Genomic DNA, 25,681 nt, shown 5'->3' with positions numbered 1-25,681 from the left:
GGGTTTGGCATGAAGTTGGATGATTGATAGGTGGTTGTCTTGGTAGGCATCGTCAGAGGTAGTGTCGCAGAGGAACCCTGGATGATTAAAGGAGCATAATGGTTCGGAATGGTTGAAAGAGCGTGGTGGTTTCGGGAGGATGGTTTCTTGGACGTTATGGTATCGGGAGATGAAGACAGTGTTTGGGGTGGGAGTCCTGGTGGTATCTGCTTCTCAGCAGAGTTAATGTATCCTGGAAAAAAACAAGAAGAGCAGAGAAGGGAGGAGATGGGTGGTGGAGGGATGTGGAACGCTATCAAAGATCAAGAGAACAAGAACTGGATTGGGTGAGTATATACAGCCATTGATTGGCGAATGGGAGTTGTAAATTGTTTGATTGTCAAGAGGGAAGGAGATGTAAATTGTTTACAGTGTGGTCTTTCCTCATGTTACACACATCATTTTAATTATTTACAACACACTCTCACGCACATACAATATTAACACTCAGACAACCAGACCGGAGGTCAGCATAGGTTTACTTTATTCTTATGGAAAACAATTAAGCAGTGTGCTTTAGGTATAGTGACATATAAAAACACAAAAGCCACAAGGTGTTTCAACACATTTAAACACCCTTCATAAAATGTGTCCCGGTAAACCATATCTGTTGAGTGCTCATTTACCAAGCGTACTTGGAGTTAGTGTCAATAGTCTTGTGATTGGTGGTTTCAAGCTGGCTTCAAAACACTGTAGGCTTCCGAAAACCTAAGTATTGTAACTACACTTCAACATAACCGAAAAAATATCATAAACATCAAAAGGAAGATCAAAACACTGGTTAGCTATAGTGGTGTCAAAACGACACAGGGCAACATGTCTTTACATTCAAAACGTTTTAAGTTAACAAAGATGGATGACAATGGCAAAGAAGTGGTTACATTCCAATAGGTGACATTCAGTCAACATATGATAAAATTAAGCAGAAAATTCTCATCTGCTGAACAAAAGAACTGAAATGTAGGCAAATGGGGTCATGTCACTACAACGCGCTATAGATCACATAATACAAAACCACAAAAAAAAAACATTTAGTTGAGGAAAACCCACAAAAAAGGCTAGGATTATCTATCCATGCAGTGATGCAAAAAGCTTTCATTCATAAATGGTAGAGATGGCAACAGAAGCAAAGGCAAAATATGACTCCAACTGTTGTTTACTTGAATAATTAAAAAAAAGCATCGCTAAAGATGCACCTACAAACAAATGGTTTCAAGAAAAAAATGTATAAAACGCACCTCACCTTCTCATAATCAACCACAGGTTTTGTTATACCTGATGCACATACAGTACATGCTGCTGGGGAGAAATGAATCGTAAAATCAAATTGACCACTTGTCTCTATGAATCTCTTAGGATATGTTTATACAGGTGATGTCTCGTTTGAGGTTTTATTGGCTAGTGTCAGCTGTCAAACAGTTGTGCTTAAGGTGGAGTGATCGTTTAGGCCACCCTGTGGGGTGTAGTTAAGGTGTTGTGAAGATTCAGTCACCCTAAAATCTGTCATTCAGGTATAGGAACGGGGAGGATTGTCATGACGACAACACTGTAAATCCGTAGCTGTTTCAGAGTGAATGATTGGGCCACCCTGTGCTCTTCATGCCTCGTCCTGGCGAGGCCAAAGTGTGCAGGCTTTTGTCCCAAGCCCGGCACTAAATCACTCGAGTTGTGTTCAGTAGGGTACAACGTTGTGGAGCCTTCAGATATTCTGACATGACGAGTAAGAAATGTCAGCTCTATTTATCCCATTTCTATTCACAATGTTTCAGTACATTGCACCCCCCTGAACGTGACCCAGATCAGGACCTTTAACAGCTTCGGTGCTGGGCGAAGACAGACGCCTTCCAAGAGCAGAGGGGTGTCCAACGAAGCAAGCTAAAACTACTCAGCGTTTTCCAAAATTAACCAGCCATCTTCGTTTTATTACTTCTCGTGAATGCCGTCTTTGGTGCGCTCGTCCACGCACAAGCACTTTCTTCCCACTCCAACCCCCCCCCCCCCCCCCCAAAAAAAATATTTATGATGTTATATACAAAAGTGTTACATTGCGTGAAGTTTGAAATGCATTCGGTTATTACTAAATGTGTAAAGTAATACATTTCTTTTTTTCAACACAAACAAAACATTTGATTAAATTATTGAATCATTTGTCTTCCTCAAATGAAAGGGATGACAACGCAATCGTTGATAGAGGGGAATCTGATTTCATTGGTCCTCAACTCAAGGCTCAGTCATTTTATTCAGGATAAGTGGAGTTAGCTGCAAGTTAGTCTGCCCCGGAGCAGGTTAGTTCTGAAGGGTTCGTTGCCATAGAAATGTACGTATTTGGCTAAAAGGTGAGCCACTTTCGTATGACTGGTATCCCGAATTGAACTCAGACTTGACCAAAGTTACATTGCTAACTAACTACTCAAATCTGCTTCGTAGGACACCCCTCGGGAGTATGAATCATTGTTGTGTAGACTGCCGTTTAGGGTCACATTCAGTAAAACATGCAGTTTGTAAAATGTTTAGAAACGTAGCCATTTCATAGAAACAATCTCACCTTCTACAAATTGGAGTCCGCATGTGACTGGAAACACTACAACTTCACATTTTCCATTTCAAAACGTTATGCTCTTACTGAACGCAACCCTGACATATGACATAAACCCCTGTCTCTTTAGGCCACCCGGTAGGCAGTCATGCGGGTGTAGTTCTGGCGGTGGCTCCGGGCGGCCCACAGGAAGAGGGCGGCCGCCATCATCTGCAGCGGTGAGGAGATGAGTGCCAGGTAGAGGGACCAGCCCAGGGAGCCGTCGGGAGGCACTGAGACCCTGTGGAGCAGGTCCATGCCAGCCAGGAAGCAGCACACTGTGCCCAGGGAGCACAGACCTGGATGGGAAGGACAACAATGAATGCAACTTCATGCAATTGTACATTTACCCTTCATGAATCCCTTAGCTTTCATTAGTACTTTTTACATGTGTTGTTGGGTGTAAAGTGTGTTTGTGTGTGGTGGGATTAAGGGTGTTGAGAGGCATTGTGATTATCCATGTAGTTCTCAAACCTGCCAGCAGGTGGAGCACTCCTACACACAGGGTGGGGGTGATGCTGCGGCAGAGGCAGGCGCACACACCGATGAGCCCGCTGAGGAACACCAAGGCTAGGGACACCAGAGGCAGCAGGAACTGGCACCTCCACAGGTCTGCTCAGACACAGAGAGAAACCAATTTAGAAATGTCAGAAAAGTGCAGTACCAGTAAAGTTATTTTTATAGATTTGTAGACAGATGAACAATATCTGAAGAAAGAGCTTTATAATGCCAAACCAATGTTTATTACTGTGTCTATTTGCTTGAGAGAGAAAGGGAAAGAGATGAGTTCACATGACTGTCAGTAACAATAAACAGTGGAAACCACCAAGTTTCCAACTCTCATTTCTATGAAACACAGTTTGAACCAAGGTTATTATAGCAAATGAAAAACTAAAACTAATCCGGAAACTGAAATAAAATTAACAAACCTGTTTGAAAAACTAAAATTATACGACTTCAAAAACAACACAAATAAAATCAAATGTTCCGTTTTTTTCTCTCTAAATTTTTGGGAAAAATTCTAACAGGTTTTTCAAGCCTCTGAATCTGGTGGGTTACAGATTGGGTTTGAGTGGTAAGGTTCAAGCAACCGACTGTCGAGGAGTGAAGTCAGAGGTGCAACTGCAGAAAAGGGGACACAAATCAAAGTGATCTTTTAGACCCCTCTAACCAATTCATTGTACACGTTAGGCCTATGTTTTCTGCTGGTGAGTGTGTGATATGGGAGTTTAGAAAAGTTCATTTAAACTTTCATAAAAAATAAATGTAAAAAAAAAGCTAAACAATCGCAGGTTTGTTGACACTGCCATCATGTTGATCTGAGCCTTGCTGTTTGAAAACCACTAAATGTCACAGATGCACCTCCCCAGACTTCACTCATCGACAACAGTCGGCTTCGTTAGCCTTACTACTCGATCACATCCAATGAGCGTGATGGAAGACTTTGCTCTAACACAAAGTAGCTGTGCATGTAATACGGGTGTGCTTCACGCTTCTACAACGTGGTAGCTACGGGACTAAAACAGCTGAGAAGTTTAGCCTCGCTCTTTAATGCTGCTGGTTGTTGAGGAAATTGACCCACTACTACTGGTTTACTTCGTGCATCTACATCATCTCACTGGCGGAGTCTACCTTTAAAACCTAACCTATGACTTGACCCATCACCTGACGCATCCACACCCCACAGTGGCAAGACGTGACATCTCAAAATACACAAAAACTATGTAACACAAGTCTCCTAGCCTCCCACGCACAGTCTACTTTCTGTCCCTAAAACAGATAATAATATACAAACGAAAAAAATGTTTAATAAAACTTAAACTAAATAAAACCAGTGAACCTTGTTTGAACTACAGTATGTTTATACATTCTGTGTATGTACAGTGCCTTAGGAAAACATTCAGACCCCTTGGCTTTTCCCACTTTGTTAGGTTACAGCCTTATTCTAATTTTGGCTAATTTATGAAAAATAAAAAACAGAAATATCACATTTAATTAAGTATTCAGACCCTTTACTCAGTACTTGTTAAAGCACCTTTGGCAGCAATTACAGCCTTGAGTCTTCTTGGGTATGACGCTACAAGCTTGGCACACGTGTATTTGGGGAGTTTCTCCTGCTCTTCTCTGCAGATCCTCTCAAGCTCTGTCAGGTTGGATGGGGAGCGTTGCTGCAGGTCTCTCCAGAGATGTTCGATCAGACTCAAGTCCAGGCTCTGGCTGGGCCAATCAAGGAAATTCAGAGACTTGTTTTGAAGCCACTCCTGCGTTGTCTTGGCTGTGTGCTTAGGGTCGTTGTCCTGTTGGAAGGTGAACCTTCGCCACAGTCTGAGGCCCTGAGCGCTCTGGAGCAGGTTTTCATCAATGATCTCTGTGTACTTTGCTCCATTCATCTTTCCCTCGATCCTGACTAGCCTCCCAGTCTCTGCCGCTGAAAAACACCCCCACAGCACCATGCTTCACCGTAGGGATGGTGCCAGGTTTCCTCCAGACTTGGCATTCAGGCCAAAGAGTAAGCCAAAGAGCTGGGCTGCTAGCTCTAGGAAGAGTCTTGGTGGTTCCAAACTTATTCCATTTAAGAAAGGCCACTGTGTTCTTGGGGACTTTCAATGCTGCAGAAATAGTTTTGGTACCCTTCCCAAGATCTGTGCCTTGACACAATCCTGTCTCTGAGCTCTAGGGACAATTCCTTCAACCTCATGGCTTGGTTTTTGCACTGACATGCACTGTCAGCTGTGGGACCTTATATAGACAGGTATGTGCCTTTCCAAATCATGTCCAATCAATTGAATTTCCCACAGGTGGATTCCAATCAAGTTGTAGAAACATCTCAAGGATGATCAATGGAAACAGGATGCACCTGAGCTCAATTTTGAGTCTAGTAGAAAAGGGTCTGAATACTTATGTAAATATGGTATTTCATTTTTTAGCAAAAAAAATTGAAATACCTGTTTTCGCTGTGTCATTATGGGGTATTGTGTATAGACCGCTGAGGATATATATATATATTTTTAAGTAATCCATTTTAGAATAAGGCTGTAACAACATTTGGAAAAAGTCAAGGGGTCTGAATACTTTCCAAAGGCACTGTATGTGTGTGTGGCTGCAAGGCAAGACTCACATGTCCGAAGCACATCCTCCCCAGTGTTGTGATTCCCTGGGTCTTTGTACTTGGGTACAAACTGCTGAGGCAGAGTGAAGCTCACACACTGTGTTACCATCTTAGGATCTGAGAATACAAGAGAAGAGACAGAGTTAGACCCGGATTCAATCTGATGTGGGTTGTCGACATTGCAGCTTTTAAAAGGCAATGTTCACACGTTTGCATTCACGGTTAAACGAGGCAGATGTCCACTCAATCAGAGATTGCCTTTAAAAAGCTGCATTGTCGACAACCTGCGATCATATTGAACCCCAGACTCATTGGAAGTAAGCACCAAATATTTATACTAATATCAAACCCAGTGTTGCTCCTGTGTGGGTATCAGAAAAAAGGAGGCCTTTATTTTATAATACAATATTAGCATGGTGTTGAACACTGATTGGCACAGCTATGTGTAACTGGTCCACCAGTTATTTGCTATCCAGCACACCGTTTCTGTACCAACACCTGCAATGAATGCTGTAATAAATATAATAATATATAGTAATATAATAAATGACATTTAGCAGATGATTTTAACCAATGTGACTTAGTCATGTGATTCAGTGACCCTGCTCCTCCACTCTAGTGTGTGTAGGTTCTTACCAGGCTCTTTGAACCAGTGTGACTGGCCTGGCGCCTGCACACACCTCCACCACAGCCCCAGTGTGCCGTTGAGGCGGAACAGCGTGTCGCTGTAGGTCTTTTCATCAAACTCTCCGTTGATGAAGTCCTCGCGGAGCTCCGAAGCGTTGCTGGCCTCATGGTTGCCGGGCGGACTTCGGTACTGGTACCAGTGCTGTGTTCCCACAGCAATGGAGAGATAGACAGTGGCCAGCAGACTCAGAACAGAGCCAATGACCAGGGCCGTAGCGTAGCGGTTATCCACCATGGTTTCAATTCAAGAGTGTGTCTGTTTGTGGGTGAAAATTATTTCCCTCTTACTTCATTTGTTAATGTCTACTTCTGCCCTCCTATGAAGTCAAAAAGTTGGGGATAAGGGCCCCCCTTGATAAGAGGTCAGCTTGTCAGTGAGAACTTGACAGCATGGCAGTGATGTCCTTAACATTGAAAGCACAGTTCCTGAGCATGATGGTTGTTTCAGTGCTTTCCAGCCTGTCGTCTTCTGTGCCTTCCTTGTAGTCCAGGTCCTCACAACCACCAAGTAGGCCAGCGTCACTGCTTTGAAGGAGAACAAATCAGAAGAAAATGTATTTCAAACTGTCATTCAACTACATTTGAATGCAGTTCTTAGACTGGCACATTTTGGCTCTGACAGCAAGATCCTGTAACGTTAACTAACAAGCAGCAAAGTTACCCGTATAAGCACAAATTAAAGGGAGTTAGCTAGCTGTCAGTATCTTGCTAAGGCGAATGCAAATAAGCATATGGTAATAATGATTAAGTAATGACATTTATCTGCCTAGCTTACTAAACAGAAATCTATTTCCCTGCTATGAGGAAAGTGGCAAAAAATTACATATATTGCCTTTTATCTACCGACTGCCATCAAAGGCTAATATTGCTAGCTAGCTAACGTTAACTGGTGCAAAACCGCCACGATAGCGGCATGTTTCTTGAAAAAAAAATATTTGTTGTGAATGAAAACAACCAACATGCATTTAAATAATTGACGAATGTAATGCCTAGCAGATGAATTTAAACGATACTAACGTTGAAAGCAAATACTAAATAGCTATTCAACTCACTCAGCGTTCCTTTTCCGGATGATTTAAGGCTTTCACTAGTTACCACAATCACAAAGTCAGAATTGGTCCAAAATATGCAAAACAATTCATGAAAACAAAAATGTATTTTTTTTGCTTTTTGGTCTTAATTTAAGGTTAGGTATAAGGTTGACAGTGTGGTTAGGTTTAAAAAAAAATCTGATTTTATGAATATTGTAGAAATACGACTTCGTGGCTGTGGTAACTATTGAGGGGTGTGGGTTCTTTTGTCAAAGCAGCATCATCAGACAGACAGCGTCTTGTGTACCACTACCACATGGGCTTTGTAGTTTTTGACTATACGTTCGCCGTTCTATACAGTGACGTGATTCTATGAATGCCTACACATTCGCTGTTCAATACACTGGTTGCATTCCAAATATATATATATATTTTTTTTAACTAGGCAAGTCAGTTAAGAACAAATTCTTATTTTCAATAACGACCTAGGAACAGTGGGTTAACTGCCTGTTCAGGGGCAGAACGACAGATTTGTACCTTGTCAGCTCGGGGTTTGAACTTGCAACCTAACCACTAGGCTACCCTGCCGCCCCAGGGTAGCCTAGTGGTTAGACCTGACCTGGCCTCCACAATCACCCGACCTCAACCCAATTGAGATGGATTGGGATGAGTTGGACCGCAGAGTGAAACTGCTCCTTAAAGACTGTTGGAAAAGCATTCCAGGTGAAGCTGGTTGAAAGAATGCCAAGAGTGTAAAAAGCTGTCATTAAGGCGAAGGGTGGCTACTTTGAAGATTCTCAAATCTTGAGATTTGTTTAACACTTTTTTTGGTTACTACATGATTCCATATGTGTAATTTCATTTATTTTATTTTTATTTCACCTTTATTTAACTAGGTGGGCCAGTTGAGAACAAGTTCTCATTTACAACTGCGACCTGGCCAAGATAAAGCAAAGCAGTGCTACAAAAACAACAACACAGAGTTACACATAAACAAACGTACTGTCAATAACACACAAAAAAATAATAATAATACAAAAATTAAATATTGAATAGAAAAAACTATGTACAGTGTGTGAAAATGTAGAAGAGTAGGAAGGTAGGCAATAAATAGGCCCTAGAGGCTAAATAATCACAATCTAGCATTAATAGATGTGCAGATGATGACGTGCAAGTAGAGATACTGGGGTGTAAATGAGCAAGAGGGTAAGTAATAATATGGTGATGAGGTGGTCGGGTGTGCTATTTACACATTGGCTGTGTACAGGTAAAGTGATCGGTAAGGTGCTCAGACAGCTGAAGCTTAAAGTTAGAGAGGGAGATATAAGACTTCAGCTTCAGAGATTTTTGCAATTCGTTCCAGTCATTGGCAGCAGAGAACTGGAAGGAAAGGCGGACAAAGGAAGTGTTGGCTTTGGGGATGACCAATGCAATATACCTGCTGGAGCGTGTGCTACAGGTGGGTGTTGCTAAGGTGACCAGTGAGCTGAGATAAGGCGGGGCTTTACCTAGCAAAGAGTTAGATGACCTGGAGCCAGTGGGTTTGGCGACGAATATGTAGTGAGGACCAGCCAACGAGAGCATACAGGTCGCAGTGGTGGGTAGTATATGGGTCTTTGGTGATAAAATGGATGGCACTGTGATAGACTGCATCCAATTTGCTCAGTAGATTGTTGGGGGCTATTTTGTAATTGACGCCAAAGTCAAGGATCGGTAGGATAGTCAGTTTTACGAGGGTATGTTTGACGGCATGAGTGAAAGAGGTTTTGTTGCGAAATAGGAAGCCGATTCTAGATTTAATTTTGGATTGGAGATGTTTGATGTGAGTCTGGAAGGAGAGTTTACAGTCTAACCAGACACCTAGGTATTTGTAGTTGTCCACATATTCAGTCAGAACCATCCAGAGTAGTGATGCTAGTCGGGCAGGAGGGTGCGGACAGCAATCGGTTGAAGAGCATGCAATTCGTGTTACTAGCATTTAAGAGCAGTTGGAGGCCACAGAAGGAGTGTTGTATGGCATTGAAGCTTGTTTGGAGCTTTGTTAGCACAGTGTCCAAAGAAGGGCCAGGTGTCTACAGAATGGTGTCATCTGCGTAGAGGTGGATCAGAGAATCACCAGCAGCAAGAGCGACATCATTGATATATACAGAGAAAAGAGTCGGCCTGAGAATTGAACCCTGTGGCACCCCCATAGAGACTGCCAGAGGTCCGGACAACAGGTCCTCCGATTTGACACACTGAACTCCATCTGAGAAGTAGTTGGTGAACCAGGCGAGGCAGTCATTTCAGAAGCCAGGTCGATGAAGACGGCTGCACAGTACTGTCTTTTGTCGATGGCGGTTATGATATTGTTTATATACTTCATAGTTTTGATGTCTTCACTATTATTTTGCAATGTTTACAATAGTAAAAATAAAGAAAAATCCTTGAATGAGTAGTTTTGTCCAAACTTTTGACTGGTACTGTACAGTATGTCCAAAGCCCACCAAACCAGACCCACCTGCGGATATTTCAGCTGGATTAGTGTCACAAAGAAAACAAGGCTGTTCCAGTTCCCAGTGGTGGAAAAAGTACTCAATTGTCATACTTGAGTTGAAGTAAAGATACTTCAATAGATAATGTCTCAAGTAAAAGTGAAAGTCACCCAGTAAAATACTACTTGAGTAAAAGTCTAAAAGTATTTGGTTTCAAATATACTTAATTAAGTATCAAAAGTAAATTGAATGATGAAATGTACTTAAGTATCAAAAGTAAAAGTATAAACCATTTCTAATTCCTTATATTAAGCAAAGCAGACCGCACCATTTTCTTTTTTTTTATTGACGGATATCCAGGGGCACACTCCAACACTCCGACATAATTACAAACAAAGCATTTGTTTTGAGTGAGTCCGCCAGATTAGAGGCAGTAGAGATGACCAGGCAAGTTCATGATTCATGATTTCGACTGGCTGTGAAACGCTGCCTGTCTGTCTTGTCCCGACACGCTCATACTATGGAACAGATCGAATTTCAATATTGAAACAATGTTGCAAATGTCGGAGAGACAGACAGAAAGGTTTATACAAATCTCCGCTGTTGAAAATGAAATGTTAGTCTAAAAGAAACATGAGATAATGTCTCAATGCTTTTTATTGTGGAGAGTTTATACATTGCCTGGCTGGGCTGATGAGACAGTGGATTGCTCAGTCAAATGGAATGGAGTTTTAACCAATCAGCATTCAAGATTAGACACAGTCGTTGTATAAATATATGTATATCTTTTTGGTTTTGTTTACATTCCGCTAGTTTTTGGGGGATCAAAAGTGGAAATAAACATCAATACATCACATTTACATTTCATAATACAAAAATGATGGAGATTGATTGTAAAGAAAGTTCAAATAACAAGAATCTCCCATCGTTCACCCCCTCCATGTTCTGAATCAATGTCACCTTTTTGACAAAGAAAATGTTTATGCCATCGGCTCTATCTTACCAAAAGAAACCACCTATGTTCCTTTTACCCATTTCTTAAAAAAAAAAACTTGGTCAACGTCTGTTAGATCTTCCAGAGAGAGTTCTCGTGCAAAAATAAAACCAGCCGAGTGTCATTTTTCACATTCCTATTCAGGGTGGATTACTTTGTAGGACTAGGTTTCTCTTATTTTCTTTTTGTATTCCCTGTTGATGGGGAGCTGTGAAGTTGTTTGACAGGTTGGGCAGTCATGCTAGTCTTCTCGGGAGGGGTGGGGGGCAGGGAGGAGGATCCCTTGTTGTCTGTAAAGGCAGAGAGGAAGAGCCGAAGCGAGAGGCCCAACTCGTCCCAAAATCTGTTTCCTCCAGCAAGTGGCGATTTTTAGCCCACCAAGCGAAGAATGTGCAAAGCTGTCATTTAGGCAAAGGGTGGCTACTTTGAAGAATCTAAAAAAAAAATGTAACACTTTTTTGGTTACTATATGATTTCATGTGTTATTTCATAGTTTTAATGTATTCACTATTATTCTACATTGTAAAAATAAAGAAGAACCCTTGAATGAGTAGGTGTGTCCAAACTTTTGACTGGTACTGTATATACTGTACATATATACATACGTTCGGAAAGTATTCAGACCCCTTGACTTTTTCCACATTTTGTTACGCTACAGCCTTATTCTAAAATCATTTTTTAATTTTTTTTTATTTAATCCTCATTGATCTACACACAATACCCCATAATGACAAAGCAAAAAACAGTTTTAAAAAAAAAATGTTCAGTTCTCTCCAGAGATGTTTGATCAGATTAAATTCCGGGCTCTGGCTGTGCCACTCAAGGACATTCAGAGACTTGTCTGGAAGCCACTCTTGGCTGTGTGTCTTAGGGTCGTTGTCCTGTTGGAAGGTGAACCTTCGCACCAGTCTGAGGTCCTGAGCGCTCTGGAACCGGTTTCATCAAGAATCTCTCTGTACTTTGCTCTGTTCATCTTTCCCTCGATCCTGACTAGTGTCCCAGTCCCTGCCACTAAAAAACATCCCCACTGCATGATGCTGCCACTACCATGCTTCACCTTAGGGATGGTGCCAATATTCAGGCCAAATAGTTCAATCTTGGTTTCACCAGACCAGAGAATAATTTTTCTTATGGTCTGAGAGTCCTTTAGGTGCCTTTTGGCGAACTCCAAGTGGGCTGTCATGTGCCTTGTACTGAAGAGTGGCTTCCGTCTGGCTACTCTACATTTAAGGCCTGATTGCTGGAATGCTGCTGAGATGGTTGTCCTTCTGGAAGGTTCTCCCATCTCCATAGAGGAACTCTGGAGCTCTGTCAGAGTGACCATCAGGTCTTTGGTCACCTCCCTGAGCAAAGTCCTTGTCCCCCGATTACTCAGTTTGTCCGGGCAGCCAGCTCTGGAAAGAGTCTTGGTGGTTCCAGACTTCTTCCATTATAGAATGATGGAGGCCACTGTGTTCTTGGGGACCTTCAATGCAGCCGATATGTTTTGTACCCTTCCCCAGATCTGTGCATCGACACAATCCTGTCTCGGAGCTCTACAGACAATTCCTTTGACCTCATGGCTTGGTTTTTGCTCTGACATGCGCTGTGAACTGTGGGACCTTATATAGACAGTTTTGTGCCTTTTCATGTACAGTGCATTCGGAATGTATTCAGACCCCTTCACTTTTTTCCACATTTTGTTATGTTACAGCCTTATTCTAAAATGCATTAAATGTATTTATTTCCTCATCAATCCAAACACAATAACCCATAATCACAAATCTAAAGCATATTTTTAGAATTGTTTGCAAATGTAATAAAATAAAAAACAGAAACACTGTATATACATAAGTATTCAGACCCTTTGCTTTGTGACTTGAAATTGAGCTCAGGTGCATCCTGTTTTCATTGATCATCCTTGAGGATGAACATTCACTCACAACACACCATGGCCCAGAAAAGGTTGAACACATTGGCCATGGTGTCAATCCAGCTTGACTTCTGCCACGTTCAAAATTACTGGAAACTCTGAATTGGGAAATCTCAGCCTTCAGTGAGTTCAAGCCAACTGGGAACTCTGAAAAAACGACTGGTAAAATACATTCATCCAAATCAGAATTCCGAGTCGGGCACTCGTGCCTCTTTCTTGAGCTCCGACCTGAATGTCGCTGACATCATGAGTTCCCAGTTGTCTTGAAAGCACCATAAATCCGGAGAATGCCAGACTTTGATGTCAAAATCTGCCCACAAGAAGGACCGCCGCTCCACCTTCCTGTTCAATTGAGCACAGCACAACAAGGTGAGTCCAAAAATGTCTTGTATGCTGCTGCATAAGTGATGCAGTATGCCAGGGAGATATGTATACTGTAGCTAAGAAAGTAATACTAAGTGTATGTTGTGTTGTTAGCTGTTAGTATTCCATGTGCCTCACCCTAATAATTTGATCCCTTTCCCCCTCATAACTTAGCCTACTGTTCTGACTTGGTGGTGCACATGTAGCCTATAGCCTGTTTTAGAGAAATGTAATCATTGAAAATTGAAAGAACTTTCATTGTCTGCTTTTATGGTCCCTTTATGTATCCTACGGTTCTGACCATGTTCTGAATTCTGTCGCTGTACGTTTCAAAAGTCCTGAACAAAGAGTTATATTGATTACATTCGTTCCACCTTGCTCATTAAGGTCTTAATCGAAATTACGGATTGCCTCTTATACGCCATATGCCATAGTTTGTACATCTCAATTGTCAGTAGGACCCATTTGTTTTAAGCAAGTCTGCCATATCAGCTATGATTTTTAAAAAGGCAGTAAATGAGGCTGAATGAACTGTTTCACTGCCAGACAAGGCTCCGCTGATAGCCAGGTTTAGACGTGGTAAGGATTCACTCCATGGTGCTGAAAATAAATCTCTGCTGATCGGACAGCTTTGTTTAGGCCCTAACAGTTTGTGGGAACCGTTCTAGTGCAATTAATGTATTTTGTTGTGTGGTTGTTTTGCTGGCATGCGTCTAAAACAATTTTAGGAGTTTGCCCAACCAAGATTTACATGCTAAAATCGCCACTGACAATCATACAACATTCCATTATTTACACACAGTATTTGCTTTACAACAGTCAAGTGCTAATTGCCTTTATTCCACTGCTGAAGAAGCATGACTCCAATCATTATGTCTACTCATATTTCAAACATCCAGCCTGACAAAATAACAATTATTCCATGCCTCACAGTTAAGTGAATTATTGCCAATACATATTTAGAACTGGGTTCCCATTCGGTTTTGATATTTAACATTTACATTTCATGTAACATTTAGTAATAATAATTATCTATGCAACCAACTGCAATTTTTTCTTCTAACAATTATTTTTTTTACAAACAATGGAGTAAAACAAGCTTAGATTTTGAGTTGGACGTTGCATCCTATTCTTACTCTTTTAATCAATGGCATCAACATATTGCAAAACCAATCAACCGACTTGCGAAAACCAATGAACAAGTATGTGCAAAAGCAACACATATCTTGGTCTATCTTAGCATGAAAAACAGCATACATTCAGTGTGTATCTTCCGCTATGTCAAAATTGTGCATGGTATGTAAGTTTAGTATATCTTTCCCGACCCATCCTGTGCATTTGAAAAACATTTTTAAATCAACAATATGTCAAAGGATTCAATTGCTGAAAACTGAAGCAAACAAATGGATCAAACAAAGACAAACAGATCAATGTCACTTATCAAGCCTGCTAAAGGCAGTGGTGGTCTATGGTAGGCTACAGTGGTAAACACCACCCCTATGGTAGGCTACAGTGGTAAACACCACCCCCATGGCAGGCTGCAGTAGTAAACACTCCCGGCTCTACCAGGGGCAGGCTTGAAGTAATCTTCCACAGCTCTGTGTAAGTCATGTTCTGTGGCCTTGCCATTCCATTTATTGACTGCCCCTGCAACACAAAAATAAATACATTTAGTAAAACACTCAAAGTAATGAATATGGATAATCTATGGCCTTGGTTACACCCGGCACATTTTGTTCAGAAATTTGATATAGTCTGGATGCAATCATGCCACCAAATATGCATATGCAATGTAAAGAGATGGGGTGAATGAGTGGGAAAAAATACATTCCACACAAATTACTTTCATAATAACAAAGAACAAATGTGTGTGCCTGAGGGGAAGTAAACTTTCATACAGCCAAAAGGGGCAAGAAATGACATGAATTTCGGTGGACAATTTGCACATGTAAATTAACATAGACGATGGAACATATTCCCTTTTGGATACGTGATGAACCGATTAGGGGATATAAAGATTTAACATCTAAGTCGTGTGTGACCTATCACCTCTCTGTGAGTGGAAGTGTTCTTCCTAACCAGTCCCTCAACAACTCTCAGACTGAGTTCCACACTCACTGGGTCCTCAGATGAGAGGAAGTCTGGAGAGAGATGGAGGGATGGAAGAATGGGTGAATCATTCAACAAGTCAGTTAAATAAAGCGAGCGTTGATAAGCTTAAATGTCCACCTCTCGTCCTCCAGACAGCCTCGGAGGTAGATAGGTGGGACTTGGCTCATCTCCTGGTCAGCTGACGTATCGGAAGGGGTCATCACTGGTTCATACACATACAGGACAGGGACATAGAGTCAATACAACAGTATGTGGAAGCATTATGGAATTTATTTTCACCTGTCAAGTTCTTTTAGATCAGCATGAGCAGAGAACAGAAGCTAGGGAGCCATTTCAGACTATTGAGACACACCCAAAACCTTGGGTAAGGTGCCATACTGTACCTCGAATGTGTGTTTGAGTCCGCTGATGTTCCTGCAGGAGTGGAGACACTTCCCCACCCCCATGCCCATGCGACTCACACGCAGTACCCTGTTGTCCAGGTTGCTCTGCGTCCTTCCCCGCATGCACTGCAGCAGCTCTGACAGGGGGAAAGTACATCACGGTCGTGATCATTAGGCACCAAACAGAAGAAACTGGACTTCCAACAAGGCGAGACTACATGGACACGTCCCATAACAAAACGTCCCATTGTTGTTTTCCGTAGGAAAATGCTTTCCATTTCTCCAATGAACACAAGCCAGAGGTCAGAAAGTTGTGTGAACAGCTCTAATCGTGTGACGTAATACTGTCTCGTAGTGTTGGGGGTGTTACCTGAGCGTGGCTCCTGTAACTCTGCATGTTTCAGTAGTCCCACACAAGGCAGCAGAGCCCGGCTCACATAGAGCTGCTGCACCAGAGGGGGTTGGCCCAGGTCTGGCACTGCGACCGCAGCACCTGAACGCACACAGTCAACAACATTGTCATAAATCCACATATTGTATCATCACAACACTAAAGACCGTGTTTTACACTCACCTGTATAAGTAGTGGCCTCTCTCTGTCCTGAGCCAGGTAGCCCAGAAGAATCCTCAAAACATCAGCCTAAGAAGGGAGTTGAAGACTTCAGCTATAACAGAGGCTTGGTTCATTTCTAACAAGGGTAGATTGGCTAGACTCATAGCACAGAATGAATGACTGCCCAGTTCACCATCCGTTCACTGACTCACCTCATACTTGTATTGGAGCAGCAGCAGGTTATGGGTGTTGACAAACTGGGCCTTTTTGTTCTTCCTGATCCTGGACCTCAGTCAGGCCTTAAGGAAAAAGAAGACTTACATTACGAGAGGAAGAAATGGGACATGGTAGCCTCCACATTAATGTAGAAGTGTTTAGAAACCTATTCCATTCTAATTTACAATAAAATTGACTCCAAAATATCACACACTACATTATTTACCATTCATTTCTATTTGGCATAAAAAATTCAAGCAAAACAAACAGCAAATGCACCCAACAAGTTTGTAGCGTCACAAGCTTGATCTAATCAGGGACCAAATACTATATTTTTGATTACTTTAATTCACGTAAGTTAATTAATTAATTTGTTCCCCTAAAATGGGGGGGGGGGGGGGGACTACAATATGTACAAAAAGTGCTGTAATATATAAATGGCAATACCCTCAAATTAAAGCTGACAGTCTGCACTTTAACCTCACAGTCATTGTATAGTTTCAAAGTGCTGGAGTACAGAGCCTAAAGAACAACTAATGTGTCACTGTAAACAGAGTGCACAGGTTCTGTGATTGGATGTTCAGATCTAAACCCCTACCCCTTAGTCGCTTCACTTTATGTACATTTGGAAATGGATAGGTATAAGTAAAAAGGGGAATATCTCAACATGCCTATCTAATCCTTTCACATCTACGTCTATCTACAGGGTGTTTCTGAACAGGACCTACTGTACATGGCTAAGCGCAATGGGTATGTGAGCCTGGAATGCATGAGCAGACTCTTTCGACACAAATGAGGATCTGTGGATCGGTGGAGACGCTTGACACCTGCGGAAAGGGTTTCCTACCTCCATTTTGTGGGAAATACAAAAAATGGAAACAAACATGATCTTGACTTCCAGGTCTCTTATCACCTTGAGTCGGTGGTAGTGTTTCAAACTCTACATTTACAGCAATGCTTTTGGACGGATGGAATGGTTGAAACAAACCATATCTTGATTTCACTGTTTACACAGGGTGTTATATTCTTAGCATGTTTTTCAATATACCAGCTTTTGTCTTCATGATGGTGACTCGGTCCCCCCCTATGGTGCATGCAAGTGCTCAGTTGCACTTAAAATCTGTGTATCTGAGTTTGATTGATTTATTATTATCTCCATTGTAAAGAAAATGGAATGCTCATAAATATTATGTTGACTACTACATGCCTATATCTGTCAATATCAATAAAATAACAGCAAATCATTATACTAGGTTGAGCCAAAAGAACAACTAATGTGTCTGAGGCCTTCTGCTCAGGATTCAAACCTGTCACCTATTTTTGTTCTTAAACTGCGCAGAAATGCAAATGCTTTCCGTTTGAGTTATGTTAGGTTTTATTTTCATCTTTTCATCTGAAAATCTTTATACTCTCTTTGGATAATTCATTCCAATCATTTAAAAGTTAACAGCAGGTATTTTGCATGTACGTTTAAGTATTTTGCACTCTGTTTTACACTGTAAACAGAGTGCACCGGTTCTGTGATTGGATGTTCAGATCCAACACTGTTTATGACTAAATCAGTGTTGGGGTCAATTCTGCGTTTGAAATTAGACGTGTCCAATACAAATTCAATAACTCAATTGGTATTAAAGAGGAATTTGCTGCTTTTATCAGAAGTGATGTGATACATTGGTCTGTATCGTCCAGTCTATATGTTGGTCTGATATAGGTCATGTCTCTGATAAGTCTACTTTTTTTTCTCCTGATCCGAAAGTGTCCTGTAAGGAGGATGGCAATCAGGTCGGGGGGTTTCTGTTCTCTCTCTAAGCACCCATAATGATTAGCCTACTTTGTACTAACTGTCCAAAATAAGGATTCTTCATCCACACATTATTTGGCTCACAAGTGGTTTGGAGCCTACTTTTTGGTGTTTGTAAAAAAAAAAATTGTTGAAAAGAACGTCCTGCAAATATTAATTATCAAGACTGTTTTGTGTTCAACCTCTGAGAAAAGTTATTGTTATGGAGTTTGACTTTACTTTCACTTTATGTGGAAAGTACCTTATCGTAGCTCTGCCGTGACTTGCCGTGACTTGCGGTGAGGCCAGCTATGTAAATCCGGGACACTCAAATGAGTATGGTATGTTATGTTTGGTATGGTTAGATAAGATAGATGGTAAGTTAAGGCAAAAACTTAGCTTGGTTGGTTGGGGTGGATGGGTAGATATATAATATGAACATCTAGCAACCCAAAGGTTGCAAGATAAAATTTCATCACTAACAACGTTAGTTTTTTAGCTAATTAGCAAATGTTCAAGTACTTACTACTTTTTAGCTACTTTGCAACTACTAGCATGTTAGCTAACCTTTCCCCTAACCTTAACCCTTTTAGCTAACCTTTCCCTTAACCCTTTAGCCTAACTCCTAAACTTAACACTAACCTTAACCCTGACTCTAAAACCTAGTCTAGCTAAAGTTAGCCATCTAGCTAACATATTGTACATTTTGCAAATTTGTAACATACAATACGAATTCTTATTCATAATATATCATACTGGGTGATGGACATCCACAAATGAATACATACCATACAAAATTTAACATAAATGGAGTGTCTTGGGTTTACGTACAGAACAATACGAGCAGGTGGATGCCTTTGACAGTCAAAGATCACATCTGGAGGCCATGGTCAGGGTCTCACCATCCCAGTCATCCGGATTGTCCCTCATAATCCGGAACAGCGCACGTAGATCAGATTGGTAAAAGTAGATTGTCTGTGCCAGCCTGGAGTTGGTTCCATCTGGTTGGCGCGGCCCTCAGTAGAGTCAGCTGTTATAAGATAAATTACTTGTATTAAGACTTTTTGGGGGGTTAACATAAGCAAAATTACCGGCCAATGACATTAGATAATTTATCTTGGTACAATTTATTTTTAATTTTTTTATAAAATAATTTAAAAGCAAATTGTCCCTCAATATAACATATTTAGGCTGGCTTAGATTTCACTATTCATGGTGTAAATAGCCATTTGCAGAAGTGATGTGATGCATTGGTCTGTATTGTCCAGTCTGTCTGTTGGTCTTGTCTTTGATAAATCGTCCTGGTCAGAAACTGTCCTCTAAGGGGATGGCAATCAGGTAGGCGGATTCTGTGCTCTTTATTTGGTTCACCAGTAGTTTGTAGCCTACGTTCTGTGTGAAAAGTTATTATTGTAGTTTCACTTTATGAGTTTTATGGGTATCTGGGTTTCGTCTCTGGGAATTTACTTCATTGATTTGAATTTCATCTTTGGAGTGTCTCTCAATAACAAAATGCCCAATACAGTACAACGCTTGTAGTGTGTGGAGTTAGTAGCTAGGGTAACATATTATTATATTGCCCTATCACGAGGATGTGGTTCCCCCAAATAAATGTTTTTGTGGAGTTTCATGCTGTTAACACTGTTTGACAAATAATGCAGCACAGACAATTAGGCATAACCGGGACTGAGTACTGAGTCGAGGTTAGGACTCATGTTACCCCAGACACTTGTTTTGCTTGAATAGGAAATAAGCTTACCAAATACATTAGTGATACCAATCATTTTATTGACTTTTAAAACACTAATGTATAGACATAGTCCAAACTAAACTTGTGATTTCAAAGAAATGAGGGCTAGAAATGCAGTTGTTTCCACTGTTGTTTTATTATTGTTGTTAACAGTCATATGACCTATTCATCTCTTTCCCGTTCTCTCTCAGGCAAACACACATACACACACACACAGGTCAAGGTCTCTGCACATATCTGTGCCACATTATCATGCTGATGGTTTTGGTTTTGGCCTTTCTAGGGAGTTTTTCCCAGCCACCGTGCTTCTACACCTGCATTGCTTGCTGTTTGGGGTTTTAGGCTGGGTTTCTGTTACAGCACTTTGAGATATCAGCTGATGTACGAAGGGCTGTATAAATACATTTGATTTGATTTGATTTGATGCAGTAAACTGTTGTGTATCACTCCCAATAACCAGGTCTTTATTGTTGCTCTCTTCCGGGTGCAGGTTGTTGTTGTTAGAGAGTCATAACTCTATGCCCTTTGCCTATCTGATGGAACTGGTACCAGTAGTTGCGACAGTTTGTGGAAATCACCTGACAAAGAGGATCATGCTGGCTACACTCCAGAGAGAGGAATGGTGGCCAAATGTGATTACACTTTGAATTTGGGGATCTAGGGACTTCCCTCTGGCTTCTGCAGCTTCTGGACCTCCCCTATTGATTTAGTATAAATACAGTTCAAGTTAAAAGAGGAACATATAAGGTTGATGAGTACTCTTCACAAACCCTCTGCAAAATGGCAACGGCACAGCTACAATGGCCAATGGTAAGGCTATTAGGTGTTTAACTACACATTATTATAGTTTTCTTCATGCAATAGTACTTCCAAAATAAAATATCATAGATGTTAAAGTTTTAGTTGTTAGTAACATAGCATTGATTTGAGCTTTTTTTTAAGAGATACTGTATGTATTGGTCATAAATGTTGAAAATGTGACAGAGCCCAAGAGTAAAATGTGTGTACGGGAGTACGTAATCTTTTATAATTCATATTTGTTTAGCATTGTATAAACTCTGTTCATCTGCATGACTGACTCTAACAGAAACTGAAAGCAGGCATAGTGCAGTGCATGAAATAAACAAATCTGTGGCATATTCTGCATATTTTATCTCATACATTTTTTTATAATAGCAAAATGTATGTTAATTGATGTAGTGTGTCAGAAAAGGAGGAAGAGGATTTACAACCTTGACGCTCTTCATGATATAGCCTGTATGTATGACATATGTCTCTCATCTCACACACACTCTCTATCTCTCTCCACCCCCCCTGCTCTCTCTCTCTGTCCCAGGCCTTACCTGTTAGGCGCCAGCATTGTCCCAGAGGAGACTCACCGATCCCTGTTCCGTACGATCCAACATTCCTGAACGCAACTCACGCCTCTCTGCAGGTTGTCCAAGACCGTAAATCGACCCGATCCTCCCGGTTAACTGTCACCGTGCTCAACGGCTCAGACGGCAAAAGAGTCCCATTGGTCCTCAAGAGCACAGACACCATCGGCAAACTTCAGAAGAGGTTCCTACTGAAGCATCCTGACCTGACGGGAAGCCTGAACCTCGCCTACAACGGCAAGCCCGTCCAGGGGCACCAGAGCCTGGGAGAGCTGGGGGTGAATAATGGGGCTACCTTCATCACCTTTCAGAGATGCCGTGGAGGGTAGATGTGGAGTAAACGTGGGGCAATAGATGTGGAGGAGGGCTGATTCCATTTATCTATCCCATAGTATGAAATAATATACAAACATTATCTGTTAATGATTTTGTAATTTACAAAGAACAATTGCATTGGACATATCAGGTGTTCTTTTTGCACAACATAATATATGGTTTCTTGATTCAAATACCAACAAAGGTGATACTGTAGCCTACTGAGGGAGGATTCACAATGAATAATGTCAAGCCATCTCTTTCCTTTCTTTATGTTAAAGTAACTGTCCAGTCTTTCCCATACTTCTATAAAATATGACCTATAAATACTTACAATAAGAGTGAAATAGTTTTCATTCCAAAAAATGAGAATTAAGTATGTTAAAAAACAGCTTTTTTTTGTGTTGGAATTGTGTGGGCGTACACCAGTCATTAAAAATATTAACTTGAGTAGACGGCTGATTGGCCAGCTCATCCTCCTCAGGGAAATAATTTATATGAGGAAATAGCAAGAGTTTCTTAAATGGCCTGTTTGAGGTACAAGTTTGAGATGGGGTTTTCAAAGTGTTTTTTCTCCAATTTTTGCTTTGGCCACAAATATGTACGGGACAAATCAGAAACGGAACTTTTAAAAGTGACATTTCCACTGGGCAGTTACTTTAACTCCACCAGGCACAGCCAGAAGAGGACTAGCCACCCCTCAGAGCCTGGTTCCTCTCTAGATCTCTTCCCAGGTTTCTGCCTTTCTAGGGAGTTTTTCCTAGCCGTGCTTCTACATCTGCATTGTTTACTGTTTGATGTTTTAGTCTGGGTTTATGTATAAGCACTTTGTGACATCTGACTGATTTTAAAAAGGGCTTTATAAATACGTTTGTCTTGTTTTGCTCTTGCCTGGTACTAGCTAACAAAGTGCACGACGAGCCGGTCACCAATCAAGTGATTTAGTTCACCACGTTAAATGTGCCGTTTGTGAGGTTTTATTGATAGATTTGATATACAATTGTTGTTTAAAGACGACTGTATTTCTTACTTTATTGTAACAACAAATATTTTTGTAACTAGAAATATGTTTTCAATGACAACCAAAAAGGCTAGCCAATCAGAACAAAATAAATAATGTTTAAACGTGTATTTATTTTATCTGCATATACGGAATGGACATTGTATTCACCCTTCATTAAATAAACACTTAAATATTTAAACATATGCAATTTGTGTTTGGTAACATTTTCATGATAAAACTGTCATGTACTGTCATGTTGTCTTGTCTCTGTCCTTTCCCTTCACCCTGTCTCCCTCTGCTGGTCGTGTTAGGTTACCTTTTCTCCCCCGCTTTCCCCCAGCTGTCCCTTGTCTCCTCTAACTACCCATTCACCCCGTTCCCCACCTGTTCCCTTTTTTCCCTCTGATTAGGTCCCTATATCTCTCTCTGTTTCTGCTCCTGTCCTTGTCGGATTCTTGTTTGTTTGTGTCATTCATGCCTGAACCAGACTGTCGTCATGTTTGCTGTAACCTTGTCCTGTCCTGTCGGAATCTGCCGGTCCATCTGAGCCTACCTATGTTTGGTAATTAAAGAAGCTCTGTTTTAGTTGATTCGCTTTTGGGTCCTCATTCACGCACCGTAACAGAAGAATCCGACCAAGAATGGACCCAGCGACTTCGGATCCTCTCCACTCAGCCGTCGAGATCCAGGGAGCGATGCTAGGCAGACACAAGCAGGAATTGTCTGCTGCTCGACATGCCGTTGAGACCCTGGCCACCCAAGTCTCCAACCTCACAGAACAGGTTCACCATCTCCGCCTCGATCCACCGGCCACTTCCAGGGCTTTCGAATCTCCGGAGCCCAGAATCAATAACCCGCCGTGTTACTCTGGGGAGCCCACTGAATGCCGCTCGTTCCTCACCCAGTGTGATATTGTGTTTTCTCTCCAGCCCAACACTTACTCCAGGAGCACTGCTCGTGTCGCCTACGTCATATCTCTCCTTATTGGACGGGCTCGTGAGTGGGGCACGGCAATCTGGGAGGCAAGGGCTGAGTGTACTAACCAGTATCAAGACTTTAAGGAGGAGATGATACGGGTTTTTGATCGATCTGTTTTTGGGGAGGAGGCTTCCAGGGCCCTGTCTTCCCTATGTCAAGGCAATCGATCCATAACAGACTACTCTATTGAGTTTCGCACTCTTGCTGTCTCCAGTGGCTGGAACGAGCCGGCCTTGCTCGCTCGTCTTCTGGAGGGTTTCCGCGCAGAGGTAAAGGATGAGATTCTCTCCCGGGAGGTTCCTTCCAGCGTGGATTCCTTGATTGAACTCGCTATTCGCATTGAGCGACGGGTTGATCTTCGTCACCGAGCTCGTGGAAAGGAGCTCGCGCTCTCCGTCGCCTCCCTCTCCGCATCACTACCATCTTCCTCTGCCGGCTCGGGTGCTGAGCCCATGCAGCTGGGAGGTATCCGCATCTCGACTGAGGAGAGGGAACGGAGAATCACCAACCGCCTCTGTCTCTATTGCGGTTCCGCTGGTCATTTTGTCACTTCATGTCCAGTAAAAGGCCAGAGCTCGTCAGTAAGCGGAGGGCTACTGGTGAGCGCTACTACTCCTGCCTCTCCTTCAAGATCCTGCACTACCTTGTCGGTCCATCTACGCTGGACCGGTTCGTCAGCTTCCTGCAGTGCCTTAATAGACTCTGGGGCGGAGGGCTGTTTTATGGACGAGACCTGGGCTCGGGAACATGACATTCCTCTCAGACAGTTAAAGGAGCCCACGGCCTTGTTCGCCCTGGATGGTAGTCCTCTCCCCAGGATTCAGCGTGAGACGCTACCTTTAACCCTCACTGTTTCTGGTAATCATAGTGAAACCATTTCTTTTTTAATTTTTCGTTCACCTTTTACACCTGTTGTTTTGGGCCATCCCTGGCTAGTTTGTCATAATCCTTCCATTAATTGGTCTAGTAATTCTATCCTCTCCTGGAACGTCTCTTGTCATGTGAAATGTTTAATGTCTGCTATCCCTCCTGTTTCCTCTGTCTCTTCTTCACAGGAGGAGCCTGGTGATTTGACAGGGGTGCCGGAGGAATATCACGATCTGCGCACGGTGTTCAGTCGGTCCAGGGCCACCTCTCTTCCTCCACACCGGTCGTATGATTGTAGTATTGATCTCCTTCCGGGAACCACCCCCCCCCGGGGTAGACTATACTCTCTGTCGGCTCCCGAACGTAAGGCTCTCGAAGATTATTTGTCTGTAGCTCTTGACGCCGGTACTATAGTCCCCTCCTCCTCTCCCGCCGGAGCGGGGTTTTTTTTTGTCAAGAAGAAGGACGGGTCTCTGCGCCCCTGCATAGATTATCGAGGGCTGAATGACATAACAGTGAAGAATCGTTATCCGCTTCCTCTTATGTCTTCAGCCTTCGAGATCCTGCAGGGAGCCAGGTTTTTCACTAAGTTGGACCTTCGTAACGCTTACCATCTCGTGCGCATCAGGGAGGGGGACGAGTGGAAGACGGCGTTTAACACTCCGTTAGGGCACTTTGAATACCGGGTTCTTCCTTTCGGCCTCGCTAACGCTCCAGCTGTCTTTCAGGCATTAGTCAATGATGTCCTGAGAGACATGCTGAACATCTTTGTTTTCGTTTACCTTGACGATATCCTGATTTTTTCACCGTCACTCCAGATTCATGTTCAGCACGTTCGACGTGTCCTCCAGCGCCTTTTAGAGAATTGTCTTTTTGTGAAGGCTGAGAAGTGCACTTTTCATGCCTCCTCCGTCACATTTCTCGGTTCTGTTATTTCCGCTGAAGGCATTAAGATGGATCCCGCTAAGGTCCAAGCTGTCATTGATTGGCCCGTCCCTAAGTCACGCGTCGAGCTGCAGCGCTTTCTCGGCTTCGCGAACTTCTATCGTCGTTTCATCCGTAATTTCGGTCAGGTGGCAGCTCCTCTCACAGCCCTTACTTCTGTCAAGACGTGCTTTAAGTGGTCCGTTTCCGCCCAGGGAGCTTTTGATCTCCTCAAGAATC

The 25,681-nt window shown here is 42.2% G+C and overlaps 1 protein-coding gene across 2 annotated transcripts; it reads right to left on the bottom strand.

Annotated features, from left to right (window-relative positions):
- Positions 1-499: 499 nt before the first annotated feature.
- LOC139418833 (claudin domain-containing protein 1-like) lies at positions 500-7,699 on the bottom strand. Of its 2 annotated transcripts, none has more exons than XM_071168561.1 (5): positions 7,463-7,699; positions 6,360-6,935; positions 5,733-5,840; positions 3,089-3,226; positions 500-2,913 (listed from the first exon to the last, which is right to left on the bottom strand). In XM_071168561.1, exons 2-5 carry the CDS (start codon positions 6,643-6,645, stop codon positions 2,702-2,704), a joined length of 744 nt encoding a protein of 247 aa, XP_071024662.1. In that variant the 5' UTR covers positions 6,646-6,935; positions 7,463-7,699; the 3' UTR covers positions 500-2,701. The 2 variants fall into 2 exon arrangements, with proteins under 2 accessions (XP_071024662.1, XP_071024663.1); XM_071168562.1 differs by having other exon boundaries at positions 6,360-6,932; positions 7,463-7,499.
- Positions 7,700-25,681: the final 17,982 nt, after the last annotated feature.

Source organism: Oncorhynchus clarkii, chromosome 10 (assembly GCF_045791955.1).
Source record: "Oncorhynchus clarkii lewisi isolate Uvic-CL-2024 chromosome 10, UVic_Ocla_1.0, whole genome shotgun sequence".
NCBI lineage: Eukaryota > Metazoa > Chordata > Actinopteri > Salmoniformes > Salmonidae > Oncorhynchus > Oncorhynchus clarkii.
Note: the sequence above shows the minus strand (reverse complement) of the source record. Positions and strands in the feature narration are given on the sequence as shown.